The sequence below is a fragment of the Trichechus manatus genome, unplaced genomic scaffold (assembly GCF_000243295.1).
Source record: "Trichechus manatus latirostris isolate Lorelei unplaced genomic scaffold, TriManLat1.0 scaffold00007, whole genome shotgun sequence".
NCBI lineage: Eukaryota > Metazoa > Chordata > Mammalia > Sirenia > Trichechidae > Trichechus > Trichechus manatus.
The window spans coordinates 1,211,089-1,236,416 of NW_004443943.1; the positions used below are offsets into that span (position 1 = coordinate 1,211,089).

Genomic DNA, 25,328 nt, shown 5'->3' on the forward strand with positions numbered 1-25,328 from the left:
AGGTGGATGGATTTACATCTGGGTTCTCAATTCTGTTCCATTGGTCAATGTATCTGTCGTCGTACCAGTACCAGGCTGTTTTGATTACTGTAGCTATATAGTACGTTCTGAAGTCAGGTAATGTATGCAGTTTGTTTTGAAATGAAAAGTAATAACCATGGTTTAGTACTGGCCAGGTTTTCTAGAATATAATTGTACCCACTTTTTTTAGCCTTTTTAGTGGATTCACCCTCTTATTTGAGACACATAATTCCTAATGTAGTCCAAATTCAGGTGAGGCCTTTCTGCTTTGGGGTTTTAGTGTGTAGGAGTCTTAAGTCCCTTTTAGAACCTGTTAGTTACACAATCATGTACTTAGTCACAAATACTTACTAGCATGAATTGATTTTTCTAAATACTGGTTCATAAACTTCAAATCAAAATGTTAAAGAACATGCTGCCAGTAGCACCATTCATCCCCCGGTTTTAGAAAATGAAGAAGCAAGTCTTTGTATTTGAAAACCAAACCAAACCCATTGCCACTGAGTGTATTCTGACTCATAGCGACCCTATAGGACAGAGTAGAACTGTCCCATAGGTTTCCAAGTCTGTAAATCTTTACAGAAGCAGACTGCCACATCTTTCTCCTGTGGAGTGGCTAGTGGGTTCGAACCGCCAACCTTTGAGTTGGCAGCTGGTGCTTTAACCAATGTGCCACCAGGGTTCCTATTTGAATACAGCCTTTGAAACTAATGTTTCTAATTTGGTAGTAAAGTGACACAAAAATTGTGTTCTGCTTGTTCACACAGCTGGAGATAATACAAAGTTAAACAAGAAAGTAACTAAGTCCTCCCTGTTTTCATTCTGTAAGTGTTTTAGAAAAGGTTCACCAACGCAGTTTTAGAAGGTTCAACCTATTACTGGTAGCCTGAAAATATTGGGGTAAAGTCTAATGAAATGAGAGAATTAGATTTGTCAAAGTATTAGAATTAAAATAATATTTAATGATATACTGTTCAATGTCTTAAAAACAACAAATGTTATTCCCCCCCCCATCAGTTTGTTTTTTTTTTTTTTAATTGTACTTCAGGTGAAAATTTACAGAGCAAATTAGTTTCTCATTCAAAAATTTATAAACAAATTCTTTCGTGACATTGGCTGCAGTCCTCACATTGTGTCAGCACTTTCGCCCTTTCTCGTTCCTCCCTGGTTCCATTCTTCCAGTTTTTGTGTCCCTTCCTGCCTTCTTGTCATTGTTTTTGGGAAGATGTTGCCCATTTGGTCTCATAAATTTAATTGATCTAAGAAGCACATTCCTCACATGTGTTGTTGTTTGTTTAATAGGCCTGCCTAATCTGTGGCTGAAAGGTGAACTTCAGGAGTGGCTTCAGTTCTGAGTTAGATGGGAATTCGGGGTCCATAGTTTCAGGGATTCCTACAGTCTCTGTCAGACCAGTAAGTCTGGTCTTTTTTGTGAATTTGATCTTTTTTCCTGCATTTTTCTTCCACTCTGTATGGGACCCTCTATTGTAATCAGAGTCAGAGCGATTGGTGATGGTAACTTGGCACCATCTAGTTCTTCTGGTCTCAGGGTCATATAGGCTGTTGTTCATGTGGTTCATTAGTCCTTTGGACTAATTGCTTTTGTTGCCCCGGACTAGAGGAGACTGATAATTGTATCTTAGATGGCCACTCCCAAGCTCTTAAGACCCCAGATGCTACTCACCAAAGTAGGATGTAGAACATTGCCTTTAAGAACTATGTTGTGCCAATTGACAGATGTCCGGGAGTTTATGGTCCTTTGCCTTTGAGCCTGGGAACTTCATCCTGTGAGGTATTTAGTTATGTCTAAGATTTTTCCCTGACCATGCCAGTTGTGTGCTGTATTGTCTATATTAATATATGAGGAGTACCTACAATCATGTATTTAGAAATTTCCACCACCAAACCTGTATCTCCTGTCATGTGTGCTCCCTTACCCCCTGCCTCACTTCTTGGCATATCTGTCTTTGTATCATTTGTCAATTATGTTTGTTAATACTATTGTTGCAGGATTGTCTGTGCTATTAGTAGTTAGCAAGAAAACCAAACCAGTTGCTGTCGAGTTGATTCCTACCCATAGCGACCCCGTAGGACAGAGTAGAACTGCCCCATAGGGTTTCCAGGGAGCAGCTGGTAGATTCGAACTGCTGACCTTTTGTTAGCAGCCGTATCACTTAACCACTGTGCCACCAGGACTCCAATAGTTACCACAGTTGTCCTTTATTCCTGTGTTCCTCTCAGTGTCTTCTCTTGCCTTGGTCATATTGTACTGACTTCTCCCATATTGTGTATTGCCTTTCCCTTCACCAGTATTAAGACATGTCTACTATCTCTTTGGTAATTTTCTCTCCGTCACCTTCCCATCCCTGGTAACCATTAAAGAGTTTTTTTTCCCTCCCTGCATGTAAACCTTTTGTTATTACTTTATAATAGTGGTCTGATACAATATTTGTCCCTTTGCAGTTGACTTATTTCACTCAGCATAATGCCCTCCAGATTCATCCATGTTGTGAGATGTTTTGTGGATACATCGTTGTTCTTTATCATTGCGTAGCATTCCATTGTGTGTACGTACCACAGTCTGTTAATCCATTCATCTGTTGACGAGCATTTAGGTTGCTTCCACCTTTTTGCTGTTGTGTGTAATACTGCAGTGTACATGAGTGTGCATATATATTTGTGTCATGGCTCTTATTTCTTTAGAGTATATACCTAGGAGTTGGATTGCTGGATCGTATGGTATTTCTGTTTCTAGCTTTTTGAGGAAGCACTGTACCATTTTCCATAGTGGTTGTACATTTTACATTCCCACTAGCAGTGTATAAGAGTTCCAGTCTCCCCACAACCTCACCAACATTCATTATTTTCTGGTTATTGGGTTTTTTTTTTATTAGTGCCAGTGATGTTGGGGTGAGATGGTATCTCATTGTAGTTTTGATTTCAATCTCTCTAATGGCTAATGGGAGCACTTGTGACACAGTGGTTAAGGTTGGCAGTTTAAATCCTCCAGCCACTCCTTGGAAACCCTTATAGGGCAGTTCTACTCTGTCCTATAGAGTCGCTATGAGTTGGAATTGACTCTATGGCAATAGGTTTTTGTTTGTTTAATTGTTAATGATTGCAAACATTTCTTCATATGTTTGTTACCAGCCTGAATGTCTTCTTTGATGAAGTGTCTGTTCATGTCCTTTGTCCATTTTTTAATTGGATTGTTTATGCTTTTTTTGTTGTTGAGGTTTTGAAGTTTCCTATAAATTTTAGAGATTAGACCCTTGTGGAGTATGTTGTAGCCAAAAACAAAAGAATGAATGAATGAAAAAATTTTGTCCATAGGTGGATGGATTTACATTTGGGTTCTCAATTCTGTTTCATTGGTTGATGTGTTTGTCATTGTACCAGTACCAGGCTGTTTTGACTACCATGGCTATGTTGCAGGTTCTGAGATCAGCTAGCATGAGGCCTCCTACTTTCTTCTTCTTTTTTAATAAAGCTTTACCTATTTGGGGCCTCTTTCCTTCCATATAAAACTGATGATTAGTTTTTCCATCTCGTTGAAGAATGCTGTTAGAATTTTGATTCGGGATTGCATTATATTTATATATCACTTTGGGTAGTATTGAGATTTTCACAATGTTAACTCTTCCTATCCAAGAGCATGGTATGTTTTTCCATTTATGTAGGGGAGGCATGTCTGACCATCAGCTAGGTGTTCCTGTGATATGCAAAAAATATGTAAATATAAGTAAAGTGAGACCATAGTACAAAATGCATTTTAGGCAGTCAGATATCTTCTAAACCACATATTTTTGGTATTTTCAGTTGGTAGATCTAGCTGCATTGTTATAATACTTCCTGGCATTCATTTTATATTCTTCTTTCTTTCTTCCGTATTACTTTTGCTTTCTCTTTGCCACATTAAAAATAATAATAATTTTGATTTATTTTGATGTCTGTATATTTTATTTCATATATTATACATATACCTCCATGAGTCTTTATTTGAACAAGATAGTTGTGTTGCTGTTGATATTAATTTTGAAATTCTAGTCTATTAGTCACCATATCATTTTTCTGAGTATAACCTGTATGCCCTGCATTAGTATATTCGGTCTTATTCTACTGCTTAAATACTGTAAAAAGCTCACATTTATCAGGATTAATATATAGCTCTTTATAGTGGTAATCACCATCTGTCTAAAATATAAGGCCATGAAAACAGCAGTCAAGAAATAAAACACTGTATTGCATTGGACATATCTCCTGCAAAGATGTCACTTTAAGGACTAAGGCGCACCTGACCCACACCATGGTATTTTCAGTCACCTTATATGCGTGTGCAAGTTGGACAATGAATAAGGAAGATTGAAGAAGAACTGATGCCTTTGAATTACTGTGTTGGGGAAGAATATTGAATATACCACGGGCTGCCAGAAGAACAAACAAATCTGTCTTGGAAGAAGTACTGCCAGAATCCTCCTTAGAAGTGAGGATGGCGAGACTTTGTCTCACATACTTCGGGTATGTTATCAGGATGGACCAGTTCCTGGAAAAGGACATCATGCTTGGTAAAGTAGAGGCATAACGAAAAAGATGAAGACTGTAAACGAAGATTGATTGACACAGTGGCTGCAGCAATGGGCTCAAACATAGCAATGATTGTGAAGATGATGCAGGATCAGGCAACGTTTCATTTTGTTGTAAGGTCGCTATGAGTCAGAACCAACACAACAGCAGGTAACAACAATGGTAATCACCATGTGTCTAAAGTATTAGCAGCTAGAAAACCTTTGCAAGTTACTCTGGAAGCTTTGGAGGGAAACGTCAGAAAGCTTTTGGAAAAGAAAACTAGTTTTAGACTGGATTTCAATTTTATTTTATGAGGCTTTCTATCATCTAGTTCCCTGGGTGGTGCAAACGATTTGTGCTCGTCTGCTAACATAAAGGTTGGCAATTCAATTCTACCCAGTGGCACCTCTGAAGGAAGGCCTAGAGATCTGCTACCATAACAATTTAAAGCCAAGAAAACCGTATGGAGCAGCTCTACTCTACAACACACATTGCCATGGGTCAGAATCAACTCAAAGGCAATGGGTTTGTTTGGGGTTTTTTTTTGTTATAGATTGTTTTGGTGTGGTTAATTTAATGTATTTTGTGATATTAATTGAAGTTGATATAGTCACATTGTAAGTAAGCTACCTATGTAATTAAATTTATAGAGAAATATTTTGAGATCAAAGTAGTAAATATTCTTTTTGTGTGTATGGTATTTTCTTGGCTATAATATGTTTACACCTCCAGGTATGGAGCCTTGTTTGAAGGCAAGATTAGCAACTAAATACTAGGTATATAGTAGCAGCTTTTTCACATGTCTCAAGACTGTTCCTTTACATGTCTTTGAAGCATAGTAGGAAAATGAGTTAGCAGAAACATCAGACTTGTCAATATAATGTATTAGGATCAGGCAGAAGCCCTGTTTGGCATAGAAAATAAGGAACAGATACAAAAGAAATTAGCGATAGAGAAACTAGAGTCAAACAAGGAATAAATTGAAATTGTCAGTGATTTCCTTCTCCTTGGATCCACAGTCATCATCTGTGGAAGCAGCAAACAAGAAATCAAACAGCATATTGCATTGGGTAAATTTGCAATAGACCTCTTTTAAGTTTTAAAACACAGTGATGTCGCTTTGACTAAAGGATACCTGACCCAACCGTGATCTTTTCAGTCACCTCATATGCATGAAAAGCTGGACAAAGAAAAAGGAAGACAGATGAAGAATTGATGCATTCAAAATATGCTGTTGGCAAAGATTATTGAATATACTGTGGACCACCAGAAGAACGAACAAATCAGTCTTAGAAGAAATACAACTAGAATGCTCCTTAGAAGCGAGGATTATGATACTTCACCTTACTTACTTTGGACACATCAAGAACGATCAATTGCTAGAGAAGGATATCCTATTTGGTAAAGTTAGAGGATCTTGAAAACGAGGGAAGCCCTTACTGAGATGGATTACAATAGCCAAAACAATGACCATGAAGGTTGTACAGAACCTGGCAACATTTCGTTCTATTACATGTAATAGAGTTGGAGCTGTGAGTTGGAGCTGACTTCAGTGTCATCTAACAACAATACATTAATAATAATATAAAGAATGGTCATGTTAAAAAAGTCTGTTATTATATCCATTTTGAATCATTGTTTATGCAAAATTTACTCTCTTTTCTAACTTTATTTTGTTACGAATCAAACATTTGGAGACTGTCGTTGATATTTTATGTAATTGTTAAGCTTTTTATATGCAAGTTATCTATTTTATAATTCTAAAACCATGAGTGATATAAAACTAGGTGTCTTACAAACTTCTTACAGATAAAGAACTATATGCTTGGATGAAGTGTGTGAAGGGACAGCCTCATGATCACAAACATTTAATGCCAACTCAAATTATACCTGGTTCTGGTAAGTATAAACATACATTGTTTACTTAGTATAACAGAGCTTTTGGTTGCCCCAGACTGTAAAGGAGTATAATAGACTGGAGAGATAAGGTTTGTCAAATCTTGACCTGTTCTTGCTCAAAGTTATTGGAAATCCTCTGTCATAAATCTAGGAAGAGATACCAAGCCCCAATGATGAAGAAAACAATAGAGGAATCATTTTAGAAGGGAAGAATTAGAGTGTAATGAAAAAGTCTATTGGATTTATAATGAAAGCTTTCTAAGTTTTCTGAACATACTGAATTTTTAAGAATAGAGTTGACAGCATGACTGATTCTGCAGAACAGATTTCAAATTCTTATGGACTCCAGACTTTCTGGAGCCATGGTGAGTAAATGAACCCCTGAAACTGTTGCTCTGAGATAATCTTTAAACCTTAAACCAAAAATATCCCCTGAAGTCTTCTTAAAACCAAACAGTAGTTTAGCTTAACTAGTAAAAAATCTCTGCCTTGAGCATTGTGCCCTTTTAAGATATGGGATCAAATCAACAATAGCAATACAAAAGATTAGATAGGAACCTTAGGGGACAGTGAGTTTTTGTTAATGGGGGAGGAATGACTAGGAAAAGGAGGGTGAAAATGGTTGCACAACTTAAAGAATGTAATTGATGTTACTGAATTGTACATGTAGAAATTTGTTCAATTGGTATATGATCTGCTGTGTATATTCTCAACAACAACAAAAAGTAAATAAAAAGGAAATTGGAAACAGTGGGGAGAGCTGCACCACATGATAAAAGTAATTAATGTCACTGAATCATACATGCAAAAAATGTTGAAATGGCAAGTATTTTGTTATATATGTACTCATTACAGTAAAAAAATTTAAAAAAAAGAGTTGATAGAGAACATGAATTTGGTTGAATGATCAAACTTGATGCGAGAGGTAGTGTGGAGAAAAATGGAAGAAAATTAAAATGTCACAAGCAAACCTCTACTATTTCTAATTATTTAAAACTTAGTAGGAAAAACGTCAGGAGGGGAAAACACTAACTAGACAATAGATAAGTGATAACTTTGGTGAAAGGTAAGACAGTACACAATACTGAGGAAGTTAGCACAACTTGACCAGGGCAAGGTCATGGAAACTTCATACACACATCCAGACTCCCTAAGGGATCAAATTACTGGGCTGAGGCCTGGTGAGTAGCATCTGGGGTCCTAAAAGCTTGTAAGCGGCCATCTAAAATACTCCACTGGTCTCACCCCGTCTGGAGCAAGGGAGAATGAAGAAACCCAAAGACAACAAGGGAAAGATTAGTCCAAAGGACTAACGGACCACAGCTACCACAGTTGCCACCACTGACTGCTCTGACAGGGATCACAACAGAGGGTCCCAGACGGAGCTTGAGAAAAATATAGAACAAAATTCTAACTTACTAAAAAAGACCAGACTTACTGGTCTCACAGAGACTGGAGAAACCCCTGAGAGTATGGCCCCCAGACATCCTTTTAACTCAGTACTGAAGTCACTCCCCAGGTTCCCCCTTCATTCAAAGATTAGAGAGGCCCATAAAACAAAGTAAGACTAAATGGGCTCATCAGCCCAGGGGCAAGGACTAGAAGGCAGGAGGGAACAGCAAAGCTGGTAACTGGGAACCCAGCATCGAGAAGGGGAGAGTGTTGATATGTAATGGGGTTGGCAACCAGTGTCAAAAAACAATATGTGTATTAATTGTTTAATGAGAAACTAATTTGCTCTGTAAACCTTCATTTATCTAAAATACAATTTAAAAAAAAAGTTTTATGGTCTTAAAAGGTAGTAGTAACTTTTTTATTAACTACCGTTTTATTTTGTAGTTTTGACAGACCTTTTAGATGCGATGCACACGCTTAGAGAAAAATATGGTATTAAGTCCCATTGTCATTGTACTAACAAACAGAATGCACAAGCTGGAAATTTTCCTATAGTGAATGGTGTGTCTCAGGTGAGTAAAAATCGCCTTTAATCAAAATGTATGGTTAAAATAATAAACTTAAATATTTGACATCCAGTGTAAGGCTGTTTTGTGGATTATGTTTTCTGTGTTATTGTGTAAGAATCTTATAACTACTTTTAACTCTGAATAATTGAAGAGATAGTATTAAAAAATTCAATTGTTCTAACCCTTGTAGGTTTTGCAGAATGTTCTTAATCACAGTAATAAAATTTCTCTGTGCATGCCTGAGTCTCAGCAGCAAACTACCCCTCAGAAGTCTGAGACTAATGGCAGCAGCAGCCCAGGAAGTGATATAAGCACAGACAGCAAGTCAACGCCTCCAGAATCCCAGTCACCGCTGCATTGGTTAGCAGATCTTGCAGAGCAAAAAGCCAGAGAGGAAAAAAAAGGTAAATATAATTAATTATCTAAGCATGTATTAGAGGATTATAGTATAAGCAACAGTGCACTATTAAACTTAGAACAATTTACATTTATCCTGTTCTCATCATGGCTTAAGTTCAATAAAACATTTGTCTTCTCTCATTAGATAATCTGTGCCTTCCTGTGATTGCATCAAAATTAGTTACAGAATCAGTGTGGATGAGCATATCAGTAAAGCCACCAGGGCACTGTATATGTAACTTACCTATGCTTTCTGCCTGTCTTAGCTGTAGCATTTTTCATTTGTGACAGGTACAAACTCAGCTACATGTCTAAGATGCTGAGAAGGCCTTTTCATATTCAAACTGTTTGACTCCATTTTGAAGGATCTAATCCATCCTCTGGTGTGTGTTCAGGTGAATAAATCACTAGTGCTACAGTTTTTATCTCCCACTATAAAATACAGGGTACCAGTTTTTGTTTGTACTTTAGCAGCAAACTTAATTGTGTTCAAATTGTGGAATGTTTTATTTCAGAAAACAAAGAATGTACTCTTGAAAAGCAAATTAAAGAAGAGCAAGAACAAGACAACCCTGATTCTCCAAACTGCAGAACATCACCTCCTGTGTCCCAGAATAATGAACAAGGCTCAACTTTACGGGATTTGTTGACCACAACAGCTGGCAAGCTACGCGTGGGCTCTACAGATGCTGGCATCGCCTTTGCACCAGTCTACTCAATGGGAGCCCCAGTAAGTGTGATGCCAGGTTTTTTGTCTTTAATATATAGGCCTTAAATTTAGATGATTTAGAGGCGTGGCTGTTGGCTGTGAACTACACAGTAAACAGCTGTAGATGAAATTAAATGTACCAGATTAGTAGGCATGTTCACATTTGTATTACAACTTCTCTTAAGAGTAGGAGTTTTTTTTATATCATTTTCCCGGAAAAACAAGATTAGGGGAAGGGACTTTTTCTGGAAAGCCCTAAGATACTCCCCTTCAGAATTTCAAAACCGTAGATCTAAAGTGAAAAAAAATACATATGGAAATGAATGTTTTATGTTACCTAAAATATTTAGAAAGCAAATTTTGCTGGAATCATTCACCAGAAGAGAAAAAAAGATTAGATGAGGAGATACAAATTTTTAGTAGCATTAAAAAACATATAGGGCACTCCACTCACCCAGCCCCTCTGCTACAGGCCTAAAACAATGTGCAAGATAGGAAGGCCACCATTCTAGGTTCTGCAGACTGGCGGTTCCATGGAGAGCAGCATACTTGTGATGCCTGTCTGTCAGGAACAGTGTAGGAACTGGGAATCCTTGTCTACTGACATGATTGCAGATGCTAGACACAGGGATGTTGTTTGCTATCTTTAGTAGTAAATAAAAGTAAGAGTTTATAAAATAATAGTAAGTCTGTGGCAGAAAAATGTATACATTTCCCCTCAAAATACAATTTTTTTCAGAATTTTTTTTTCCCTAATAGAGTAGCAAGAGTGGAAGGACTATGCCAAACATTCTTGATGACATAATTGCTTCAGTTGTTGAAAACAAAATTCCACCAAATAAAGCCTCCAAGATAAATGTAAAATCAGAGCTTAAAGAAGAGCCTAAAGAAAGCAGAAAACCTGCCATGAATGAAAACAATAAATTGTACAGTGATATACCACATTCTTGGATCTGTGAGAAGCATATTTTATGGCTTAAAGATTATAAGAATAGTAATAATTGGAAACTTTTCAAAGAATGCTGGAAACAAGGACAGGTGAGTATTTTAAACTCATTGTGTACAATTTTAGTGGAACTGAAACTGGATGAATAGGCATAATTATTCCTGCTTAGGGATAGAAACAAGGGGTAAAGAAATAATACTTAGCATATTTGGGGGAAAAGAAATTATCAAAAGCACCAAAAAGGTACTAGAATGTTTGCTTCTCAGTGAACAGATATTTAATTAAGTCCCTTCCTCAGATTTTTATTGTCCGGTTAGCTTCATATCTACTATTAAAACGAAGCAGTTTTCTTGAGCTGATAAAATGTGTAGATATTTGTGCCTTTAATGTTTATCCATAGAACATTTATTTATAAGTCAGTTCATAAAATCCTGAATGACAGACTCCTCTTTTATTTAATTCTGCCCTAATAAAATGATTTTCTGTTTGACCAAAGTTTTGATAGAATGTTTGATATGCATTTCAGATGGCAATTTATTACATTAATGCAAAAATTATGAACAACTTTAAGAATTTGCATGACTTAGTATAATCATGTTCAACTTATGCCGTGCTTTCTGGGAAACATAACTGCTATTTTATTTTACTTTGTTCATTGAACAGTTATTGAGCACCCAGTGAGATCCAGTCTTTGTGATAGGCATTAGGATATTAAAATGAGTAAGCTATATAAAAATGAGTTACGAGTAAGAACCATTTTAGTCCAGTGGTTATTAATACTTTTCGGTCACTAGTTCCTTTCAAAATCGGATAAAAACTTGGTCCCTCTTTCCCCAGAAGAAAATACATACCTGTGCAGTGCATATACACAAAATTTTACTTACACTTTTTTGGTGGGGCTTCATAGATTTCCTTGAAACCCTGAGGTCATCCATGGGCCACACTTCAGAGCATTTAGTTTTGTGTGGACTTGAGTTATGAAACAGACACATAAATAATTATTTTCATAAATATGCTAAATGTCCTAAGATCTTTGGTCAAGGTGCTATAGAAACATGGAAGAGGGAACTCTGGGAATTAGGGTACTAGTTCAGAAAGTCTTTTGTGAATTGATGCCTTAAGTGAAATTTTGCTAGCTGGCTAAAAGGTTGGAGATGTTCAACAGCATCAAGTGTTTCGGGGACTGTAAGTAGTTGTGTTTGTCTCTGGAGGAGTGGCAGGGAAAGGAGGTGGTCTGGCTAATGCTTAGGAAGGGCCCTTACATGCTATGATAAGGCATTTGAACTTTATCTTGTTAGTTGATAGTTTTAATTGAGGAATCAAAATAATCTGATTGACATTTTAAAATAACTGACAGCAAAGCAGATTGGAAGTTGAATTAGAGAGGAATAATACTAGAGGGGAAACCCTAGTGGCGTAGTGGTTAAGAGCTAGGTTAAGAGCTATGGCTGCTAACCAAAAGATCGGCAGTTTGAATCCACCAGGCGCTCCTTGGAAACTCTACAGGGCAGTTCTACTCTGTCCTGTAGGGTCTCTATGAGTCGGAATTGACTTGACAGCAGTGGTTTTTTTTTTAATACCAGTGGCAGGGGGTCTAATAAGGAAACCTTTTAGTATTTCAGGAAGATGATGATGGTAGTGTAAAAATTCTGCTTTGAATTACTTCCATGTGCAAACAATGAGCCTTATCATTTTTTAAAATCTGCTTAATTTTTCCCAAGTTGCTGATTATTATAAGAAAGAATGCTGTGGGGCTGGATAGTAGTATAACTAGATAAGTGTAATGGAGAGACTAGGAATATATGTGATTTGTGATTTATTTGTAAATTGCCGGCAGTAGTTAATTATCTAGTAGCTGGACCTATTTTAATAGTTGAATGTATTATTAGCCCATTGAAAAGAAGTCTAATATTCGACTAAGTGGTTAACCAGATTTTTTTTTTTTTTCTTTTTATTTGTCTTTTATAATGAGAACTCTACCTAGAGCTTATTCCGCTTTATGGTTCCCAAATTTTAATTATCTTAAAAGGTTAAAGAGTATCTAATAAATGTCATCTTTTGCCAAATAACTTAAGTCACAGCTTTTAGTATTCTCGATATTCTAGACTTACTTAGAATAAAACAGTTTTTACAAAAGGAAAAAAACTGAGAATACTACTAAATCAGATTTCCTAACAGGTGTTTTCACATTATAAATGGAGCTTCAGAAGCTATAAATCTTCAGTTGTTGGTTGCTAGGTTAGCCTTGAGGGAATTTGAATTTATGTTATTTCAAAGGCAAGATTCACTGTCAGGGAATTGGTCATTAGGCTTGAAATTTAATGTTGTTGTGCCTGGTGTTTAATTTCTTTTTTTTAAATCATCATCCTTGCGGGGCTAGAGAGGGCAAGAGTGTGTGCACACGCGCGCGCACCTTAAATGATAGAAACTACGAATATATATAAATTACGTTTCAATCTCAAGGACTATATATTTTTATAAAAAACATTTTGTTGCATAAGTAGTTAATGTTCCGCTTATAAAAATCAGTCTATAGATAATAAAACAACCAAAAATCTATATTGCTACTACTGCAAATGAAATTTTTATTATGTCCTTCTAGACTTCTTTCCTGAAAATTATTACACATTTAAATTCTTATTTTCAAAAATGGCAGTCTACTCTACATGGTATTCTCTCATCTTTTCTAGTTGATAACGTATTGTGAATACCTTTTCAGGTCAGGGATATTATTATTAATACCCTCTTTTATACTCAACAATCGTCGTCATTAGGCCTGAAACTTAATGTGTTAATCCGTTTCATGTATATGTATGTAAAATCAAGTCTTTAAGTATCCATATACCTTTTAACAATAGTGTTAAATTAAATGTTTAATTATTTATTCATTTTTTAGCCTGCAGTGGTTTCTGGTGTGCACAAGAAAATGAACATCAGCTTGTGGAAGGCGGAGTCAATTAGTCTTGATTTTGGAGACCATCAAGCAGATCTCCTGAACTGCAAAGACAGCATTATTTCAAATGGCAGTGTTAAGGAATTCTGGGATGGTTTTGAAGAAGTTTCAAGTATGTTTTTTCGTTTTACTGTTTTCTTAGCATACCCCTCAAAAAAATGATGAATTTCAAATACAAGAATTAATAGATTTTTTTCTAATCTTTGACATTTCTATATTACATTGTTGTCTAATAAAAAGAACAAGTATTTGGAATCAAGAGACTGGGTCCTAATCCTGTCTCTACCACTAATTTCTTTAACCATAAACAAGTCACTTATACTGTTTCTTTATCTCATGGGGAGTAATTTTGTCAACCCCATGACTTGTGAAAATCAAACGATATAATTTTTATAAAGCATTTTGAAGAATTAAAAGTGAAAATGTAAGATTATATTGTCAATAACAATTGTATAGATTTTTTTTTAAAGATGAAATATTTTTTAAAGTATTACCAGTGAGGAATGCCATATGTCCTATGTCTATATATAAGGAACATAAATCTTGTCAATAAAGCACTTACTGTAAAACAGTCAAATCATTCATTTGAATTTCTTCCTTCTTCCCAAAACATTAATAAAAACAAAAAGGCAGTGATTACCTTTCTAGTAAATTAACTACATTCTTTATAGAACGGCAAAAAACCAAAAGTGGAGAAACAGTTGTTTTAAAGTTGAAAGACTGCCCTTCAGGAGAAGACTTCAAGACTATGATGCCAGCAAGGTAGTGTATCTTTCAAAAGTTTTTATTTTGACTCTTGGCTTTTTTGGTTGAGCTGAGATTATCCCCAAAGATATAAATTATATACCACCTGTTCTGGGCCTACCTTCTTTTGGTGCTTTTTGTAGTGGGTCAGGAGAGCAGAACTGCAGTTTTAGCCAGTGTCACTTCTCCTGTGCTTGCCTATATGTAATGTATTCATTGAAACATTGAATTAATTCAAGGAAAATTTCACCTATCAAAAGACCTTAAAGAAAGGTTGTCTTTGTTTTGAACAATCTGGAAATTATATATTGAAAGCACTTAAAAATGCAAATCTTTATTCAAAAGAGTATAATGTGCTTATTCTCCAGATATGAAGATCTTTTAAAGAGCCTACCATTGCCAGAATATTGTAATCCAGAAGGAAAATTCAATTTAGCCTCTCATTTGCCAGGATTTTTTGTACGTCCTGATCTAGGACCCAGGTTGTGCAGTGCATATGGTAGGTATATATTCACGTTTTTCCCAACATGGAATTACATGGAATTTTAACAGAAACTTCTATCCAGAGATAAATTGTCTGATGATTTTTAGTTTCTATGTAATGTGTTCTTCTAATAATCATTTGAAATATTGTCTATATCAAGCAGTATATTTAGGAATTAACAGCCAATAAAATTTTATTTTATACACAGGTGTAGCTGCTGCTAAAGATCATGATATAGGAACAACAAATCTCCATATTGAAGTTTCTGATGTTGTAAATATTCTAGTATATGTTGGCATAGCAAAAGGAAATGGTGTTCTCTCAAAAGCAGGTAAAGAACCTTAAAGGAATTGTGGCTTAAGAATAACAGTTGAATAACAACACACACGAGTTATCAACCAGAACGCCAGCCTCTGAGATAATAGCACAGATTCCAAAAAGAATTGCAGTGGATGTTAGGGATATTCTAATCTTCATTATTTGAAGGTTGCTTAGTTTTCCTCTTTTTGATATAAAAGAATTTTTAAATTTAAGAATGAATATTATTGATTTGTTCCTTTCCAGTAATTAAGTATTTTTATGAAAATAAACATTTATTAAAGAAGAGAAACTAGGTCCTGGGACTCTAAAGATACATAAGACATGTTTGTGCCTCTAGCATTCATTTTTCCCTCCAGTATCAGAGGAAGAAGGGTTATTTCCTAATTAAAAATAACCTTTCCATCTGGTACCTAGGTTTTAGATCCCATCCTCGAATTTTTTCTAAAACCTTTCTCCATCAGTTACGCTTTCTCTGTAGAGACGTAGACATTAAGACATAGGTCTTTAACCTTTCCCTCTGCACTGGCTTTTTCTCTTCAGAATAAGAGCAGACTCCAGAAGACTCTTCCTTCTTATAATAAACGGCACTGTTGATCCCTACTTCAAATACTAGCCTTGACTTTTGTGACACCACTTCCCTGGTTCCAGCTGACGGACTGCATCACTCTTTTTCCCGCTTCCCTTTAATGTTGCTCATCTTTCAGAGTTCCGGGCTTTGTTCTCTACTTTCTGTACTTTACATGCTCCTGTGAAATTCTGTATGTGACTTTCACCACCACTTAGAGTACTAATTCTGAATCTGCAGCCCAGAATGTATCTACAGCTTAGTGGCTAGGTACTGAGGACATGGAGATTCATTATAGTTTTTATTCTATGTGTATATTTGACAATTTCTGTAATACACAGCCTGAATTCCCCAAAACTATAAAAACTTATATTTTGTCTCTCAGCCTCCTTAACTGACAGTTTTCACTATAATAGATGGAAACTCTTTTTTCTCTCCCAGAGATTTTAGACTCAGGCATACTTGAGTTGTAATCTCAGCTATACTACAGAAATTTGTGACCTATGATTCAAGTTACTTACCCTTTCCAAGCCTATGATTCTGCAGTTAATTTTCTCTTCCTTTGTACCTTGTTGAAATAATTCTCTATAGCACTTACTCTTCACTGCAATAGTTACACCTGCCTTTTTTCCTTACTATTCTTTCTTTTCCTTAAGTGCTAGAACTTTATAATCCATTTTTGCTCCCACACACACCACCACCCCCCGTTCCCAGCATAATCTTTGGTCTTTTGAGGAAACTTTCCACATTTTTAGTAGTTCTGTGGCTCTCTTCCTTTATCTAAAATTTTTGTCACTTTTTATAGGTGGTCACAAAGAAAGCAATGTTTTAGGGGTATATTAATGCTTAAAATACATCAAGAAATACTGATCCTCTTGAAGCACATGTCTTCTTCTCTGCCTACAAGTGCTCTTCTACCTCGTTTCCCTAGCAAATTCAAGATTCATCCTTCAGAGTGTACCTCAGATGATTAAACTTCTCTACCCCCGCCAGTCATTTCCTTCCCTATGACATATCGTCTACTCCCATTCCCCCTCCTTTTTTTAAATCCATACAACAATAAGTATAATTGAAAGGAGAAAAAACAGAAATCCAGCCTAAGGTTTCCAAGTTTTAATTTTGTTAAGAAAGAACATTTTAAACCCTTGTCATATGAAGGTTATAATCCAAATAAAGGATAGTTTTTTATGATACTCTTTTTACATTGCTCTTAATTTTCTTGTTTTACTATGGATTGAGGGCGAAAACTTTGTCACAGGTAATATTTGAGAACCAAACCAGTGATCTGTGTACTCCCGACATCCTAGGACAGTATCTAGTACATCTGTGTAAAACACCCATTGCCAAAGAGCTAATTCCAACTCACAGCGACCCTATAGGACAGAGTAGAACTGCCCCATTGGGTTTCCAAGGAGCAGCTGGTGGATTTCAGCAGCCAACCTTGACAACCTGTGACAAAGCTTTCTGATAATCTTTACTGGCCAATCTGAAAGTATTCTTCTGTATCTCAGGAATACTTAAGAAATTTGAGGAAGAAGATTTGGATGATATTCTAAGAAAAAGATTGAAGGACTCAAGTGAAATACCTGGTGCTTTGTGGCATATTTATGCTGGGAAAGACGTTGACAAAATAAGGGAATTTCTTCAAAAGGTATAATTTAGGTTGCAAATAATGTATCTCTCCACTTTGAAGAAGGGCTTATTTTTTAAGATAACCTCATTTGGCATTCAGCGATACAAAGTCATTAAATGATTTTTATTTCAAGAGATGAGGGGATTTTTTTTAAAAGTATTTGTTGAAAGTCAAAAGCTTCTCTCCACTGTACCTATGAAAGCCTTTTTTATGTTGAGGCTTTTAAATGGCAATTTCTTCTCAGTTACTAGTGCTCCCCCACCTCTTTATAGTAAAGGACTAATTTGTTGATGAGCCAGGTGTTATTCTTAGGGATTGAATGGCAGGGTATAAAAACGGATGCTTTATGGAAGCATCATAAGAAAGTAGGATCTTCATTTTCTTTTAGTCTGATTGATATTTTTGTCTGTTGACCTAAAGAATGATTCCACACTATCACATCTAATCCCTCTGCAATACGTGTTTGAGTAGACTGAAATTTTGAGTAATGGTACCGTTAATTTACTTGTTGGACACTCTGAAAGAAAGCGACATAGAAACTTGAAATAAATGGTTCAAACCTTTCCCTTAAATATTTTTTAAATTTTACAGTTATGAGGATTTCTTTTAATGGATCGTCACTGATGTTTATCGTTTTACTTCATCTTTTTTCAGAAAAGATTTAAAGTCTCTCTGTGACCAACGTGAAGGAAGCTATCACCCTGTATCTACTATCTTATCCCAGAATATCTACCAATATTTTAATTTACAGTATGACAAATTATGCCTTTTGAAACAGGATTATTTCACTGTTTGCCAAAAAGGCCTCTAAAATTGATTTTCAAGGGTTAGAAGGCTAGTAACATAATGGTATTTAAAAAAAGAGCAGGATCAAGAAACGTTTATGAAATCCATACATGTGAATGATTGGGCTTTTGAGAAAAAAGCAACTACACTTTTCCTCAGCTCTGTGCTATACTTTTAATGCAAGTATAAGAAAAGGAACCACATGGGTGGAAACTTTATTATGGAAGAAGGAGATGTGAAAGGTGTATGCTGCACTTTATTAACAACATATCAGTATGCCATATTGTTTTGTTATCCTTTGGTTTTTTCAAAGTATTGTAGAATGTTACATTCTTTAACTCAAAAAGTATAGTCAGTAATCGTTAAAATTTTGAGAACAAATGACTATGGTAAAGAAAATTGAAATTTCACTGGATGGGATTTGTCATTTCCCTTACTTAAAAATTGGGGTATATATTTTAATTTTAATCCATATTTCAGGTTTCAAAAGAACAAGGCCTTGAAATTCTACCGGAACATGATCCAATACGTGACCAAAGTTGGTATGTGAACAAAAAGCTCCGCCAGAGACTGCTTGAAGAATATGGAGTCAGAACCTGCACTCTTATCCAGTTCCTTGGTGATGCCATTATCTTGCCAGCAGGAGCACTTCATCAGGTACATAAAAACTTTACCATACCTATTACTGAAAGAACCAGTTTTGGGGAGAAAAGAAAAGTTTTCTTAGTATTGATATAAATGGAAGAAGACAGAAGTAAGAGAATGGCCTGTACCAGTCTGCCTTCTTTAAGAAATCACTAAAATGCCTTTCTCCTGCTTAGGGAGATCTAGCATAATTAAATACTTTGACAGATTAACTTGTTTTAACATAAGCCAGATTTCCATTTTCTTCTTGTCTCTGACTGAATGGATTAAAATCTAATTTAATTTTTAAGACCTCTTTTAGGGGAAATAGTTACTATAAAATAATTCTCAATTGTGAAGCTTAAAAGTGGGAAGAGGAGGACCAAGACTACAGATCATGCATTTTAAATAAGGCACCAAGTATAAGAATGAGTTACTGACTTGACTATTCCATATTTCAGACATTAGGTGTGCCTTCTGCCTCCCTTTAGCATGCTAACATGGCAGTAGTCGTGTCGAAAGGTGGTATATAATTTATACAGTAACAGATGCACAAAACTTTGAGGGAAACAAAAAAGTTAAACACCTAATCTTTGTTTCTGTGGCTTGACCATGGCATCTGGAGGAATGGCATAGAATAGATGGCAGATATGGAGGAGGGGATTGAAAGCACACAGTAGACTCCTATAGGTAAAATGGGATGGGACTACCACAGACCACCTTAGCCCTTCTTAGGAACAAAGTGTGCAAGTGAAAGCTGAGATCCCAAAAGGCTAGTTTTCCTCAAGAGTTGGTTTCTGACTTTTCCCAGTGCCCAGTAATTGAGATGTCTGTGATATATGTACTTCTATCCCACATTTTATATAACTATATGTGCAGTCACTGCCTGTTTAACATTTGTAAGACTATTTGCAAAAACACTCCTCAAAGTGATAACAGTTGCTTAGTTTTTAAGATGTCAAGTTCAGGATCAGATTTCTCATTCTTAGTTCTCAAATGGAATTAATAATAGTAAAATATAAAAATACAAAATTTAATTGGTACATTTTTCTATACAGTGACATCCTAGAGATAAGAACATATTTATGTTAAATTGCATAAATGCCTTCAAAGGAACAGCCGTTTAAGGGAATAGTATAGTAAAATTATATTAGGTAATAAAAGTCAGACTCAAAAAGGAATCATATTACATGATTGCATTTATATGACATTCTCATTAAGGCAGAACTGTAGGGACAGAGGAGCCCTGGTGGCATTGTGGTTAGGCATTCAGCTGCTGACCAAAAGGCCAGCAGTTCGAATCCACCAGCTGCTCCTTGGAAACCCCATGGGGCAGTTCTGCTTTGTCCTGTAGGGTCGCTATGAGTCAGAATCGACTCGACGGCAATGGATTTGGTTTTTTGTTTTGTTTTGTTTTATAGGGACAGAAGAGCCCAAGTGGCACAATGGTTAGGAGCTGGGCTGCTAACTAAAAGGTCGGCAGTTCAAATCTACCAGCCACTCCTTGGAAACCCTATGGGATGCTATGAGTCGGAATCGACTCCACAGCAGTGGGTTTGGGGTTTTTTGCATAGGGACAGAAAACAGGTAAATGGTTGTAGGAATTTGGGTGGGAGGAGTTTGACTAAAAAGGGGCATGACTTCTTCTGGAGTAATGGAACTGTCCTATTTTGATTGTGTTACATAAGTATGCATTTGACAAAACTTACAGAACTATATACTAAAAAAAGGTGAATTTCACTGTAAATATAATCTATACTTCTGTAAATGGGAATGTTGTTAATTGTTATCAAGTCAGTTCTGACTCATGGCAACCCCATTTGTGCAGAATAGAACTGCTTCATAGGTTTTCAAGGCTGTTGTGACCTTTCGGAAGCAGTTCGCGAGGCCTGTCTTCCAAGGCGCCTCTGGGTGGGTTTGAACTGCCAGCCTTTCTGCTAGTAGTTGCGGTGTAATTTACACACAGTACAATTCACCCTTTTTAGTATATAGTTCTGAAAGTGTTGTCAAATGCATAGCTATGTAACACATCTTTTTATTTAGGTACTTGTTCTTACTGAGTTTTGCATGTTCCTCATCTATCCTAGATACAAGTCCTTACCTGATATCTGTATAATCTTCTAGTCTATGGGTTGTCTTTCCATTCTTTCAGTGGTATCTTTGAAGCACAGAAGTTTTTTAATTTTGATTAAGTTTAGTTGATCCTTTTTTTTTTCTTTTATGGATCATCCTTTTATTGTATCTATGGAATTTTTGCTTAAGCCAAGATCACAAAGGTTTCTGTACATTTTCTAGTAGCTTTTTTATTATGTAAAGAAACACAGTAAAAATTCAGTCTAAGACTTGTTTTTTCAACTCAAGGTCACAAAGATTTCTGTACATTTTCTAGTAGCTTTTTTAGTATAAAAAGAAACACCGTAAAAATTCAGTCTAAGACTTGTTTTTTCATTCTTTTTATGTTACCTTTTCGGTGAGGTTATCCCTAACAACCTGGTTTAAAAGTGCAAATTGTGTCCCCCAATTCTCTGTCTTCCTTCCTGCTTTATTTTCTTCCATTGCAGTCATTACTTTCTAATATGCTTTATAATTTACTTATTTTGTGTCTTTTAACTAACCCCCACTAGAATGTGAGCTTCATGATGTCAGGAATTTCTATGTTTCATTGCTTTTTCTCTGTGCCTAGAATAATACACTTAAATATTTGTAAGACCTTTTTCTAGAAGTCTTGAAAGTATGTTCTCATTCTCAACAAATTTTTGCACAAGTGTAGATGAAAACATTAGAGCTTTCCATAATTGACGTATATTGCACTCTTTCTACAAACATATGTAAATTTTGACCTCTTCCTATATGTGTTTTCTGATTACTTCAGAAAGTTCAGGTTAGAATCCATATTCCAGTTAGGGCTATACACATGTACTGTACATGTTTTCTTTTGAGATTTGCTAAAAATTTGCTTAGATTGTAGAAAGCAAATTTCATCTTTGATAAAAGAATAGACTGAGGGCAGCTTACGTGACCTAGACTAGCAAATTCTGTTCCGAATTCTGCCACTACATTGTTGAGTGATTCAAGACAAAAGGTTAACTTCTCTGCTACAGTTTTGGCATAGAAATTGCCAATTATAAAAACTTTCCTATGTGGCATGGTAATGACAGCACAGTTATTTGTACTCTGTTGAGAGAGCGCCATCCATGGCTCACAGTTGATGATAATACAGTAAGGAAGTGATGAGTTTATTCCTAATCCTAACTTAGATTTGAGATATATTATTATCTACAACCTATTAAGTTCTTAGAGGTTCTGAACACTGTTTATTGGTGGTATCGACATTTCCAATAATCAGATACAGGTGGCCCCTAAATAATCCTAAACTCTAAATCAGTGGTTCTCAAGCTTTATTGTACATCAGAATTCCCTGCTTGGCTTGTCAAAACATTGATTGCTGGGCCCCACTCTTAGTTTTTGATTTAGTAGGTCCAGGGGCCTAAAAATTTTCATTTCTAACAAGTTCCCAGGAGATGCTGATGGTCCTGTCCAGGGACTACACTTTGAAAACACCACCAGTTATTTCTCCTTTGCCAGGAATTCTGTGACATCTTTAGATATCATTAAAAGACAACCTAGAAATATCACAAAATCCAGACTGGATCAGCGTGGGTCTTCCTCTGTCGTCATACTGAGCATTAATAAAAAGCAGTCCTAAGAAATAATGAAGTGTGGCATCGGTTTGCACATGCTGAACAAATAACAGATGAGACTATTGATTGACTCCTTGTGAAAACCTGATACCACAGGAGACTGAAGGCTGTCTTTAAATGGTTAATTTGAAAGAAGGGTACAAATAACCATAATGCTAGGATAATTCTAAAACTGTTGGGGTAGTAGATGTGCTTGAACTACAGGTTTCATCTCAGCTCTTCACAATCGAACTAAGTTTCATTTCCTTTTCTTTAACCTACCCTCTGGTGTGAAAGTCAACAGTGAAATGACTATAATGCTGAAAACCAAAGGCACAACAGCAAACATACTCAGGTTGATTGCATTGGTAAAACAGATTCTTTCCAATTAACATTTTTATTTAAGTAACACTTTTTTTTTTTTTTTAAATCCATCTTGACAGAATTGATAATTGAGGATCTGTTATCAGCCTTTCCAAAATGATTCCTGGAAAAGTTCTATTCATCATTTAAGTATTCCAGGAATATTATTCAGCCTAAAAAGGAATGCTGTTCTGATACACAATACTACGTGGATGAACCTTAAAAACTATGCCAAGTGAAATAAGCCAGACACAAAAGGGCAAATATCGTATGATCCCACTTACATGGAATATCTAGAATAGGCAAATACAAGGAATGAAAGTAGATTAGGAGCCACCTGGGACTAGAGGGAGAGATGAATGGGGAGTTACTGCTTAATGGGAACAGTTTCTGTTCAGGATGATGAAAAACTTTTGAAAGTGGACAGTGGTGATGGTGGCACAACATTGTGAATGTAATTCATGCCACTGAACTATACACTTGTAATTGTTTAAAATGTATTTTTAAAAAGTATTCCATCTACAAAGTCAGCATACATAAAGCTTTTCAGTAGCCTTGCTTTCTCATCTGATTTGAAATTCGGTTGACGTTTTGGAGAAAATAAGGTATCCAGTAGAATTGTCCCTTTTAGACAAATTTGCTTTTCTTTGCTCCACATTCTAAAAATCGTATTTCACTTTTTCTTTTGGGGACAGGTACAGAATTTTCATAGCTGTATTCAGGTAACTGAAGACTTTGTGTCTCCAGAACATCTTGTACAATCATTTCACTTAACACAGGAACTGAGACTTTTGAAGGAAGAAATCAATTATGATGATAAATTACAGGTAAGAAATGAATTTTCTAACTGTATCCTGTTCTGCAGGCTTTTTCTATTCAGAAATATGATACATTTATAACAGCTTAGGGGTGGTCATTGCCTAGTTTGTCACATTAGGGAAACAACCAAAGGTAACACCAATATGTATTTAATTGTATGACTTTTAAGTGGCCTTTCAATTTCTGGTTTAATAACTTTTTTTCTTTAAATTTGGCTTTCCTTGGCCTTTATTAAATTGTATTTTATCTGCTTTAATTTAACCCAATTTTCGTTTGTTAATTTGTCTCCAACTGAAATGACTAGAAATACCAACATCTCTTTTAGGTGAAAAATATTTTGTATCATGCAGTCAAGGAAATGGTGAGAGCTTTGAAGACACATGAAGATGAAGTAGAGGATATGGAAGAGAACTAAGTGCGGTCCAGTTTGGTGTTTCTAGCCTGTTGAAGTGGGATTACTTAGCCTTGAACTATGATATGTATGCACACTGACTTAAGCTTCATGAAACCATCAGTGCCAAGAAATTTCTCTTCGTAGTAATTACTTGTTACTGACACCACAGCAGTATAGCATATGTCACAGCTCCTGTGATTCAATGTTATTAAAACAAGCTAAATTTAAAAACAGCCCTTCACAGCTGTTTTTGTATTATACTGTATATTAAGTTTGTGAAAATGCCAGATTTAAAATGATGTATTTATTTTTGGAAAAAAGACAAAATTCTATGCTATATTGTCGATCAAGTGTAAATGTGACCTTGTACAGTTTGCTAAAATAACTGATATTTTTCACTACATTGAGACAGTTAACTGTGAGAATAGGACACAAACACCAGCTATTGCCTGCATCTGGGAAATTGCTGAATCGCACAGCGGTCATGTCATAGTCAGAAAATTACTGCCAAATAATTGTAAAATTTGTAAAATACAAAGTATATAAAGTAGATACTAAATACAGACACTTCAATATTTTGTTGAAGCTATTCACTGTACAATTAAACATTTTCAAGAGGTGTAATTTATTTAAAATTGTCTCATTTTGGTAAATTTATGTGAACTTTTAAAGCTAAATATTAAACTTAATATGCTCTGTAAATATATACATATATACATTTAATGATGTATTTTTTTAAAGCATTGGCTTGCTTTTATTTGTTAAAGTGCAAGTGTTACATATGGCTTTGTACATTAAAGTTGAAAGGGATTTTACATTTTCCATTAAAAAGACTTTATGAAAAGTTGGCTTGTTCCAGAGTTCTCCCTCTTTTGACATGGCATACTACTGGGGGTTTCTTCTGCATCACCATGACTACCACCATTTTCTTGTGATAAAATGTCTTCCTGTTATCTTTTACTCTTGTTAGTGTTCTTCATCTCTTCAGGCTTTATGGACAATCACAAATAAGTGCTCCAACTTAGTTGTCCTATGGCCCAACCTAATAAGGAATACAGGTAATTCTAGCATTTGTTACTTATGGACACACTGAAGGGGAATCATACATGAATTCAAAAGTGTTTGCCCAGACAGTTTCCGGTAAGTTTGTTTGTTCCATGGCAAAGACAGCTGCTAATATGGTGGGGGGGGAGGGGGTTGTGAGCGAAGGAGAGGGGAGCATGTGGCTATAGTTAGACAGACCTGGGATTAAATACATAAGTTTTGCTCCGTATTGTGTTACCTTGGGCACATTGCTTTAACTTTGTGTCTTGGTTTTAATAGCTGACTGCTATTATCATTTGGTTGCTGGAAGCTCACATAGTCCTAACCCTATTAGTTATGGAAAATACATAACCCTCCACTGACACCTGCAGGATTCTGAGAGGGATGGCCTGCCTTTTTCTTCTGAAGGCGAAT

At 35.8% G+C, this 25,328-nt stretch overlaps 1 protein-coding gene across 4 annotated transcripts in view; it reads left to right on the forward strand.

Annotated features, from left to right (window-relative positions):
- The window catches only part of JMJD1C (jumonji domain containing 1C), a 115,366-nt gene extending 90,652 nt beyond the window's left edge, over positions 1–24,714 (forward strand). For 3 of the 4 annotated variants that reach the window (XM_023739185.1, XM_023739180.1, XM_023739189.1), the window contains 13 exons: positions 6,397–6,486; positions 8,326–8,453; positions 8,641–8,854; positions 9,365–9,579; positions 10,318–10,596; positions 13,401–13,569; positions 14,129–14,219; positions 14,570–14,700; positions 14,894–15,016; positions 17,083–17,222; positions 18,471–18,647; positions 23,353–23,484; positions 23,802–24,714. In XM_023739185.1, coding sequence (XP_023594953.1) covers positions 6,397–6,486; positions 8,326–8,453; positions 8,641–8,854; positions 9,365–9,579; positions 10,318–10,596; positions 13,401–13,569; positions 14,129–14,219; positions 14,570–14,700; positions 14,894–15,016; positions 17,083–17,222; positions 18,471–18,647; positions 23,353–23,484; positions 23,802–23,891 — 1,979 coding nt within the window. In that variant the 3' untranslated portion in view covers positions 23,892–24,714. The remainder of the gene's footprint in view (positions 1–6,396; positions 6,487–8,325; positions 8,454–8,640; positions 8,855–9,364; positions 9,580–10,317; positions 10,597–13,400; positions 13,570–14,128; positions 14,220–14,569; positions 14,701–14,893; positions 15,017–17,082; positions 17,223–18,470; positions 18,648–23,352; positions 23,485–23,801) is intronic. The other variant, XM_023739187.1, reaches the window with a different exon arrangement.
- The last annotated feature ends 614 nt before the right edge of the window (positions 24,715–25,328 follow it).